Source organism: Argentina anserina, chromosome 3 (assembly GCF_933775445.1).
Source record: "Argentina anserina chromosome 3, drPotAnse1.1, whole genome shotgun sequence".
NCBI lineage: Eukaryota > Viridiplantae > Streptophyta > Magnoliopsida > Rosales > Rosaceae > Argentina > Argentina anserina.
The window spans coordinates 15672989-15684220 of record NC_065874.1 but is presented as its reverse complement, the minus strand read 5'-3'; the positions used below and the strand labels follow the sequence as shown (position 1 = coordinate 15684220).

At 39.8% G+C, this 11232-nt stretch overlaps 1 protein-coding gene and 1 pseudogene across 1 annotated transcript; both read right to left on the bottom strand.

Annotated features, from left to right (window-relative positions):
• Nucleotides 1-5790: 5790 nt before the first annotated feature.
• LOC126785776 ((+)-cis,trans-nepetalactol synthase NEPS1-like) lies at nucleotides 5791-6642 on the bottom strand (annotated as a pseudogene).
• A 1641-nt stretch (nucleotides 6643-8283) lies between these two features.
• On the bottom strand, nucleotides 8284-10653 carry LOC126788070 (pirin-like protein). Its single transcript, XM_050514030.1, has 6 exons — nucleotides 10474-10653; nucleotides 10316-10365; nucleotides 10171-10209; nucleotides 10035-10063; nucleotides 9472-9638; nucleotides 8284-8881 (listed from the first exon to the last, which is right to left on the bottom strand). Exons 1-6 carry the CDS (start codon nucleotides 10587-10589, stop codon nucleotides 8377-8379), a joined length of 906 nt encoding a protein of 301 aa, XP_050369987.1. The 5' UTR covers nucleotides 10590-10653; the 3' UTR covers nucleotides 8284-8376.
• Nucleotides 10654-11232: the final 579 nt, after the last annotated feature.

Sequence of the window (11232 nt, the reverse complement as noted above, 5' to 3'; positions counted from 1 at the left end):
TAAATTAATAAAATTACTTAAGAGAAACATTTGCTACAATATTTGTTTTTTCGAAACATGTTATTAATTTATATATTTATTATTTTATGTAATATGGTATGTTAAAAGATGATAGAAAAATATAAATAAATAAATACATTGAAAATTAAAAATAAATGTGTGTTCCGAGAGAATTACTATTCTACCATTGTGTTTGTCTTAGCCTTATTAGGTTTCCTGTTAGAGATAGATTTGCATCTCTGTAATAGATTATGACTCCGAATCCTACGTGATTGTGGTTATGTAATGCCTATATATTGGCCTTATTATCAATTAATAAACGGTTACGTTTTGTTCTATTACGTCGTTATTATTCTCGTTTTATTCCTCCTCCAATAATGTGTACATAAAAAAATATATTTATACACAACACACTATATTTGAATGGGTGGATATGTTGAATATATAATTCAAAGTAGGGTTAAGTATGTTGAAAAAATATGTAAATAAATAATTTAATTAACAAAATAATCCTCATTTTAAAGAATATTTTTATTTATTTTTAAGAAAAATATAAATAGAAAATGACAACATTACCCCTCATGTGCATGACATGTGACGCAAAATTGGATAGAAAAAGTTAAATTTAACGGATGGGGTGCAAATCGGCAATTTTTACCAAGTTTAGAAGATAAATTGACTCAAATACAAGTTCGGAGTGCAAATTGATAATTTCAGCCAGATTTGAGGTGTATTTTGACAATTTTGCTATTATTAAATGTTATCTGAGAGAAATTTCTAATATACGATATGCATCCATAATTTTATGACGGTCATTGTTTTCTTAGTGGAGTATGAAAAATAATATCAATTATCAACTATAAGATTTGAGGATTTAGACCCATGGACCGTGGTTAGAGATGAACATATTCCTGCAGAGCTTGATTGATCTTCAGCCTGAAGTGCACGAACTTAAAATGCCATTGAAACTTATGGGAGTTGGTTATGAAAGATGGACATGTAATTTTCATTTTAATTAGGCTGCACGATGAAGTTGATTTTCTATTACAATTTTTTTCTTTAATGATCTGATATTAACTTTTTTTCAAAATATGTATTAAAAAATTTTCCGGGAGAATTATTATTCTACTTTTGTGTGTGTCTTAGCCTTATTAGTTTTCTTATTAGAGATAGATTAACATCTCTGTGATAGATTAGGACTCCGAATCCTACATGATTGTGGTTTGTAATGCTTATAGATAAGGCATCATATTATTCAATAAAAATACAGTTATTTCATCATGCATCACGTTATCACGCACTTTTTCTCTAAAACCCTGAATTCCGGCCTCCGACAACCTTCCCGTCGGCGCTCCTCGTTGGCGACAACCCCTGCATATCCCACATCCCCTACACGCAACCCCGCACCTCCGCATGGTCTCTTCCGCATTCGCCCTGCAAAATTATATGTTTGCCTCGCAAGACCCCGCATCAAAACATTCAAGATTGCTCCTCCAGCATATTCACGCAAGCAAAGTGAACTTAAAAAGTAAAGTCTTCGCTCCAGAGAAGCTACTCCCGTCTTCTCCACACCTTCAAATGTAATTTTTCATTAACGTTCCCGTTTTTGAAAGTATAGATATATTATATCGGGCACTATTAGCCTTTTTCATGTCTCATTTCCGTCTTTTCTTATAACGTCGATGAGACCAAAGAGGGATATGATTCCCCTCTTGATCGATATTTTTTGTGTGACAGTCTTGGGGGAGTCACGATTGTTTTGAAAAGGAAGTTATTCAATTTTGTGTGGTCGCATGAGTGCACCGCAGTTTTGGGTGCGATCGTGAGTATCGTCGTTTGCATTGATTTTTCTTGTGACCATATATGTCACCCTTTTTATTCCTATTATACTTGAATCTAATTGATTCTGTATTCGTATTTGTAGATGTTGTCGCCATCGCGACCGGAGTTTGGCCTTCTCCTTGATATGGAAGGCAAGGATTACCACCGCTGGGTTTCCGACATGGAACTCGCTTTCGAGAGCCGAGGGATCCAGGGCATGTTTACCGACCCTCCTGCTAATTTCCCACCTATGACCAAGACTCAAGCTCTCATATTCATGAGACGTCACATCCATGCCACTCTCAAGAGGCAATACTTGAACGCTTGCAGTACAACAACGTTCATGATAAGTTTCTCCCTGAATTGACCATTAGATGGGATAACATCCGTCTATTTGACTATAAAAGAGTGGATGACTTCAATCACGATATGTTATGCCTGCAATCCGATCTTGACACCGTTGGTGTCATCAAGACCGACCTAGATCTTCTCAATAAGACATTGGACACGTTTCCAATCAACTATGAGGTTAAAGCTCATACGTACCGCACTCATGTAGGTGAAGAGAAGATCCGGACTTTCGTCGACTTAATGACGCTCTTGGCAAAGAAGGAGAGGCATTCTGAGATCCTCATCGACAATAACAATAGACATGTTAGCACTAAAAGGATTTCTACGTCACAGTCTAACTATGAGAAAAATCTTAAGCAAAAGAATCAATCAAGGTACGCTCCATACCAGCAACAAAGCAACAACTCTCGTGGTGGGAGGCAACTGGCTCATTCTCAGCCCAAGTCCAATACTTGGACCCGAGATGGTGGCGGCGCCGCACCCTCCGGGGGAGGCCGTCTCCGTCCCAAACCTCAAAGAGGCCGTCCCCGTCCCAAACCTCAAGGAGGCCGTGTCCCTCCTCATGCCTCCAATTCTGGTAATGGCAAGTCTCCCTGCTTCAAATGTGGCTCCTTCAAGCACTTTAATCACAATTGCCGCGCTAGCAAAGAGATGATCAAGGCATACTCCGCCTACAACAAACTTCTACAACCCGAATTGAATCATGTGGATAAGGACCCTAAGATCGAGACTCACCACATCTCCATGAAGTCCGAGCCCCTTGCTTCCAAGGCTAAGCCTCCGGCCCCTACAATCGATACTCCAAACTTTAATTAGTCGTTTTTAGCTTATTCTAGATATATGATTTCAAGTATTGTTATGGTCGATCTCTTTGAGAATTTTATTTACCTTACACTTAGCATGATGGTCAACGTGTGCAACTCACGTGGTTTTTAAATTAGATGTTTTTGGGTTACATGGGACCCGAATAGTACTACATTTGACTTTAAAACTTAAAATTTGGAAAACGGATATCAGAACGTCAAAATGTGACGTCGTTTTGGCCTCTTGGCTGTACCCAGTTACTGTTTTGGCGTTTTCGGAACATTTTTCAGCGTTTAGCCGGCGTTTTGGCCGTCTTCCGGCCACTTTCTGGCGCCACTATCCAGTTCCTGCCGGCGTCCCTTGTCGGATTTACAGCTCCAGCCTCCATACCGGCCAGCTTCGTTCGCCGCCGGCCGGTTTCCGGCGAGTTTTCCGACGATTGTTTCGTCCTTTCTCGTTATTGTTTCGGCATATTTCCAGCAGTTCTTGCTGCCACCTTTTCCCAGCCAAACTCCACCCGATTTAGAGTTCTTTTGACTTGGTTTTCTGGTTTTCTCCAAGTCCGTTATCTACACTCACCGGCACTCTTTACGTGTGTTTTTACACCGATTTTGGATGGTTTCTACCACCCTAGTTTACTTTTTGGTGTTCCATTGCTTCAATAACATGTTTTACCAACTCTTTAGTTGAAGAATGTAGTACTATTTCATGCGATACATTTTATGAGATCACACTTTGTTCTGATTCCCTTTCTGACAATATTCTACAGTGTATTGTACAGAATGGTTATGGGTACTAAGTACTAACATGTTGGTCTTTGCGTGGGGATATGCAGTGCTGCATCCAGCGACACTTATTCGTTTCAGACCCGCGGCGAACCAAGCGTATAGTGCGTACCAGATGGTAACTGGTTACGAACCCAATATTTCACACTTACGCATCTTTAGTTGCGCCGTCTATGTGCCTATTACGCCTCCACTGCGTACTAAAATGGGTCCTTAGAGACGATTAAGTATATATGTTGGCTATAATTCCCTAACGATTGTTCACTACTTAAAACCAACCACCAGAGATCTCTTTACTGCAAGATTTGCAGATTGTCACTTTGATGAGACATGCTTCCCGTCGTTAGGAGGAGATGAGAATGTTATCATTCCAAATGAACGCCAGGAATTGACATAGTGTGTCCCCACTATGTCTCATTATGATCCCCGCACCACTCAAAGTTAGTTAGAAGTGTAACGCATTATCGACCTCCAGAAAGTGGCGGTTCGATACCCGACGACTTTGTAGATATTTCTAAAGTGACGAGATCAAACATACTCGCTGCAAATGTACCAACATGGTTAGAAGTCTCGAAATACAGACGTGGAAGACAAGCTCATGGACCTAGCAACGTTGACACCATCCCTGATAGTGGGACGGCAACCGGCGACAGTGCAGCCGTACGAGGCAGTGCTACCGGCTCCCCTTGTGGTGATGATGTCGAGATGGACCGGCATGGAGCAGCTTCGGCCTCGGCTCCTCAAAGGAAAAAAGGGAGGCCGATAAATTCTAAGGATTCAAAGCCTAGAAAGAAGCGAATAACTAAGGCACAACGGGTCATCAACGATAAATCTCCATCATATGAAGTTGTCTCTGATTACAACTACGTCCATGAATCAACTCAAGTGTTACCGTGGGACGCTATGAAACCTTGTTTGATGCCAGAGAACAACGCAATCTCAGTGAACTACACAAGTGAGAAATTGGTCTGAAACTGAGGCACTACATGTATTGATGACGTTTTCGCTTAGTCCGTCCCACATGATATCATATCTGAAGACGATGTTGAACCTCACTTTTGTAGCTGAATGCGAATGCAGATCAGATTGGCCGAAGTGGAAGGAAGCAATCCAAGCAAAACTTGACTCATTAACGAAGAGAGAAGTCTCTGGAAAGGTTGAATTGACTCCAAGAGATGTCAAACCAGTTAGACATAAATGAGTCTTCGTTCGTAAGCGTAATGAGATGAACAAGATAATGTGTTATAAGGCAAGACTCGTGGCGCAAGGATTCTCACAACGACATGGCATTGACTATGAAGAGATTTATTCTCATGTTATGGACATCATTACCTTCCGCTACCTTATTAGTATGGTAGTGTCCGAAAAACTAAACATGCAGCTTTTGGATGTGGTCACAACTTATCTATATGAGGATCTTGATGCAGAGATACACATGAAATCTCCAAAAGGACTACCTTCTAAACTCCAGATCACAACATGTAGCTAACGTCGTCGTGTTCCTAGCTAACCCCAGATCACGAGATTCTTCTAATACACGTGTGGGATTCTTCTAATATACTTGTTCCTAGCTAATACCAGATCACTTTACGTAGCGAAATGCGATACTTGGTGTAAATTGCATAATCCCGTGAACCATCGAGTCTTTGAATGCAAGTTGCTCCCGAAGTCATTAGGCCGATGACACGTCTGTCTGGAGGTCATATGTAGATGTGAGTAACCCACTCCGATATCATGATAAAGTAATCTGGGGTTCACATCCAAAATAAATTGATAATTGATGAAGTGACATAATCCTTTATAAATCCACATGCTAGGCCTCAATTCCTAGTGTGAAATGCATATTCTCAACTGTTAATTTAAATTGATATTGGAAAAACTTAACTAATTAGTAGACAACTTGTAATCGAAAACAAAAATTAGTAGACATCTTGATTCCCATGCATTATTATTAAAAACTAGTCCACATCTCGAGTGATAAAAAAATTGATCAAATCCACAAGTTGTATGCTAGTGTGCTGCTCGATAAACAAAAATGATAAGAAATTAATGTTTAATTTTATAAGGCATCATCGTATGAGTGCTCATTCAACTCATCTGCGATTCCCCTCAAGCTTTCCGCCCACCGTTTACGACTAGATTGTGACCGGTTACAAACTCAGAGTCCTCAGAAGCTAGGAACACGACGGCGTTAGCTACATGCTCCGGCGACATGAACTCTGTTTGCTCAACTGACGCCATAAAGTTGGTCATCTCCTCCACAGCCTTGCTCTCAAAGAACTTATCCATGATTAGCGTATGACAAGGTCCCGGAGACACACAGTTGACGCGTATACCGTGCGTGGCGAGCTGGATACTCGCCGACCTCATCAGCCCTAAAATGGCGTGCTTTGACATGGTGTAGTCTGTGAACCACTCTAGTCCAGTGCTGGCCACAACGCTCGCGGTGCATATAATGCTCCCCTTCACTCCACCCTCCACCATGGCTCGTGCCGCGTGCTTCACACACGCCGCCATCCCACGTCCGTTGACCGCCATGAGCCTGTCGTAGCTGGCTAAGTCAAACGCCAGCACGGTCTGCTCGGGCATGCTGAATATTCCGGCGTTGCTGAACATGATGTCGAGGCCGCCGTGAATCTGGACCGTTGAATCGACCAGACTCTTCACTTGACTCTCGTCTGTGACGTCGCAGTGGATGTAGTTGCAGTGAGGACCGAAGAAGCGGCGACGTGCAGACCCTTTTGGTCGTGGACGTCCGCAATAACCACCGCGCGTGCACCATGCAATGCAAACTGGCGTGCGGTGACTTCGCCAATGCCGCTGGCACCACCGGTGCTATTGCCACCTTGCCTTCAAGTTTCTTGTTCTTGAGTTCTGCCATCTTTGAGAGATGGGAAGCTGTGGCTTCTAGGACTTTGCCGCTGCCTTTTATTAGTGTGCTGAGTGCATTAAATGGCCTCTGCGAGAGGGGTCGCCTGTAGTATAGCCATACAGTGATTTATAAATGATCAAACAAAATTAACATACTGATAATAATTGAATTGAATGAAATTATCCTATTGATAACAAAATTATCAGATTCATTTTACACATTTATATGTCATTTAACAAAATTACCATATTTATAAAAATTTATTCAAAAACTTGTAAAATGTTGTAAGTGAAGTAATTACCTATAATTAACTATAATTATCTAAATAATAATTTATTTGACCCCAATAACGACAAATTTGTTGTCATATTTGTAAATGTAGGTATCTTATACAAGTGGGTACCTAAAAGAATTCCATCTACGAGACTAGCATGCCATCGGGGACTCGGGATATAGTTTTTGTCCAAGTACACATATGCGGATTATTGTTAAGGTTAAGTTGATCACTCAGCAAGTCAGCATTGTTTCGATCATTTGTTTGCAACTTTGCATATAATACTTTCCAAGAAAATAAGCTCCACGGAAGATAATTTGTATGAAAATATTGATGAGGTTGTAAGCCATGATGGCCACAAGCGCGTATAACTAGGACTGTACAATTATTTTGGATCTCTGGAAATATACTATATATTTTCTTAGATCTGAGAAGAACGTTTGGAAAGATAAATTATGTCTGGCTAACTCTACAAGAACAGTGTCGTAAATAAATTAGAGCAAGATTTGACATGAAGATGCTTAGGCCATGTGTTCCTCGAAAAGGATAAGAGAAGGTTTTGTAAAAAGTTTTCTAATTCTATGGTTCGCCGAATAGTCCAAAGATAATTCAGAGGAAGTATGGAGCTGTGCTCTTTGTCTAATTAGCAGCACAAGTGAAAATTGTTTGAAGATCCACTTCCTAGGTAAGATACATGTCAATGCAAGCCAGTAGAAGCACTATTTAATGGCATAAACAAGGCCCCAACATTAGCGGATATAAATCCGTTGAGAAGTTGATGAGAACTAATGGATACCGGCCAAATTTGTGTATATGGAGAAAGCCACAAGTTGGATGGACAAAACTGAATACTGATGGATCAGTAGACTGAGGAGCTGCTGGTGTTGGGGGTCTATTTCGCCATCACAAGGGTGAACTAATATGTGCCTTTGTCTCTAAAGTTCTAGGGGATCATATTTTCTTGGTTGAATCATGGGCCATATGCATGGAGTGGCCTCCTTGTTGCCTCAAGGCTAAGATAAAGAATTGTGGTTTGAATCTGATTCATTATTGAAAGTTGTGAATATAAACCGATATCAGCCTTACAGTTCTGAGACTAGTTGCTGTTTGATGCATATGTATCTGGGAACTCCTTAAATTTGACAAAAACTATGAATCACTTTCATGGCGTGAAGCTAATGGAGCTGCTGATCATCTTTCAAAAATGGTTCTTTCTGAGAGTACCGTTGTTTTATGGCCAAGTGACTTTCCTGATAGTCTTAATAAAATTATGAAGGAGGATTCTGAAGGCAAGATACATTATAGAGCTTGATTCTCAATGTAATCCAATATCAGAACTGAGTTTTCCTAGTGACATGAGGTAACGTTTGATTTTGCAAAGAATTTCATATTTTATATCTCTACCATATCAATTAGAATGTGAATTTGTTGTGCCAAATAAATTAAAAACTCAAATAATACAAGTAAAATTAGAAATCAAGGCCAAGTGCCGATCCTGATCTCCAGTGTGCTGCCTTCTCAAACCCATTGACACAGTTTTCAAAGTCATCAATGGTTTGGTCAATCTCTTCCTCTGTGTTCATCACAAATGGACCAAGTTGCTTTACAGGCTCCCCCAAAGGTTGACCTGCAACTAATATAAACCTAAGATTCTTGGAAGACTTGTTCCATGCCTCGAATCCATCCCCAGGTCCTAGAAGAAGAAGGTGGTGACCTGCCACTGGTAAAGACTGTGGAGTGCCAAAAACACCCTCCCCTTCCAAGACATATACAAATGCATTCCATGATACTGGTATTGGATGCTGAAGGTGAGCTCCTGGTTTGAGAGTGAAGTCCAAGTACATGGTTGGGGTTTCTGTGTAAATTGGTGACTTTGTTCCCAAGGCTTCTCCTGCTACCACTCTAACCTTGATCCCATCTTTTGTAGCCTCTGAAATGTCCTTGCTCACCATTTCTTGGTACTTTGGCTCAATCCTGTGTTAAACAAATTATTAGAGAGTTTTAAACACAGAGCTTAATCAATTGCATGGATACAAATTAATTGATTTGAATCTGAAAAAGGGTCAGTCTTAATAAGTTGTTCAGAAAGCTAATGATGTTACACCATGGAAAGGTTAAATCTACTTATCAAAACTTCTTCTAGAATTCAGAAAGTGAAAAGGAATCAGCACTATAGGATATATCATCACACAAGATTCTTTGGTCACTAGGTATATGAGTACAAAGTCATATAGTTTGAAAGGTCCCTAGGCTAGATATTTCAGGCTAATTGTACAGATACAAACACATACACAAAATGTTCTGTTGGTGCATTCAAAAGCAGCTGAGTCAGAAAAGGATGCATTATCCCATAATGTCCACTCATAGAAGTCATATGTGAAATTTGTTCTACTCATTCGAAAGTTTTAACTACGTACTCACGACGTCAATTTAAAAATCTATATAGAGGTCACACTATTAAATATTTGACATGTTATGATATCATCTATATTATAATTTTTACTGTTGACTGTGTGAGTTTCTGCTTGAGCATGTAATCTTAAGATAAAGGAAGCGATGTGTACATTTTGTGTTTGGAGGAGAGGTTTATCCACAACTGCAGACCCTTTTGAGTTCCTTGGGCGGCAGGCATTTCCGAGTGAACTATACCTCTACCTGCAGTCATCCACTGCACATCGCCGGCTCCTATCGTCCCTTTGTGCCCTTCGAAATCTTCATGTGTGATGACTCCCTGATGATCCAAACAATTTCATTCAACCAAATTAAATTTGTGTACCAATCATACAAAGAACCTTCATTGATGAAGACCTTAGATTCAGGGAACTAGATAGAAGACACTGCAATGAATGTAATTAGTTAGAACTTCAGCTACAGCTATATTCATCATTTTGGCTGGTAACACTTTTACCAAGTCATATTATATAGTTAATATATTTAGAGGATGAAACTGGTTTGCAGCTGGTGTATGTTTCAAGTATTATTTCTTGTCCAACTACCTAAAGTTGGCAGATATTAGAAGAAACCTAGCTGGAAACACTAGCATATAACCACTAATAGAAATATAGAACTTAACCCAGATTTCAACACGATACTATAAACAATAATGATTAATGAATAGTTTTCATACCTGCAACATGTAGGTCACTGTCTCAAACCCTGTAAAAGATCCAAATGGAAAAACAAGAAAATGAAATGAGAATTATATAAAACCAGTGTTAATCTCAACCAGCTTAGCTAATAATTACAATGACAGTGACCAAAACCTCTATGTGGATGATCAGGGAATCCAGCAGGAGCTGTAACTGCAGATTCAAACATCAAAAGCAATATCAATATCCATTAACATTATTGCCATGCATTTTACATATCTGAAAAAAAAAAAACAGGGGAAAACAAAGATGTTCCCACCTGAGAACTCATCCAGAACAAGAAAAGGATCAAAGTATCTCAGCTCAAACCTGCACAAACGCAAAAACAAAAAACACTTTGAAGCAAACACCTTAACCGCGTCATGCAGCGAAAATTCGAAAACGAGGCTATATGTCTGCTTTTAATGACCGACCTACCTCCCAATGCTTCTTCTAACAATGGCTCCAACTCCTTCATGCTGAGGCCTAGCCAAGAACTTCCTCACGACAACTCGGCCTTCTTCAAAACCAAGTGAAACCTCTGCCCCAGACATAATCTTCTCTATATGATCGACAACAGTAATAACTAGAACTAAGTACTTCAGAGAACTTTGATAAATCTTCTTTAAATGTGATGACGAAGGAAAGATGTCTGGTGCCGTATATATAGTACTCGGGGAGAGAGAGAGAGAGAGAAAGAGAGAGTGAGAGAGAGAGAGAGAGAGAGAGAAAGAGAGAGAGAGATGGTCAAAGTGAAATTGCGGGCGGCTAATAAAGACCCAGATCACGGGGCATGATGCTTTTCTTTGCTTGAGCTCCAGGGACTCTACTAAATTTGAACATCAGAGAATGAAGTCACCATGACGTTGGGGTGATGTTGTGGGACGAAAAAGGCAACGGCTTAGGGGATCCATGGGTCATGCTTATGCAAACATTATTCTGCATTTGCTTTATAAGGAAGCAAAACTTAGATGCAGGCTGGAAGTGGTTTATTAATGAATAAATGTTTTATCATGTTGCATTAGCTTTATGAAATAATTTACCGATCTAAACAGTTTCATAAAAAATCTACCAAATAATGAAAAACATGCAGCAAATGAATTGCTAAAGTAACTCTATAAAATAATATGCTTGATTTAGTGTATAACTTTTGCTCTCAAACACAAATATCGAATAACTGATATCTCTGAGTTGAAC

Coding starts and splice junctions, on each gene's coding strand:
- LOC126788070 (XM_050514030.1), bottom strand. CDS start 10,589: ATGTCTGGGGCAGAGGTTTCACTTGGTTTTGAAGAAGGCCGAGTTGTC. Junction 9,639..10,034: donor CAGTGACCTACATGTTGCAG/GTATGAAAACTA, acceptor TTGGATCATCAG/GGAGTCATCACACATGAAGA. Junction 8,882..9,471: donor CTCTCCTCCAAACACAAAAT/GTACACATCGCT, acceptor TGTTTAACACAG/GATTGAGCCAAAGTACCAAG.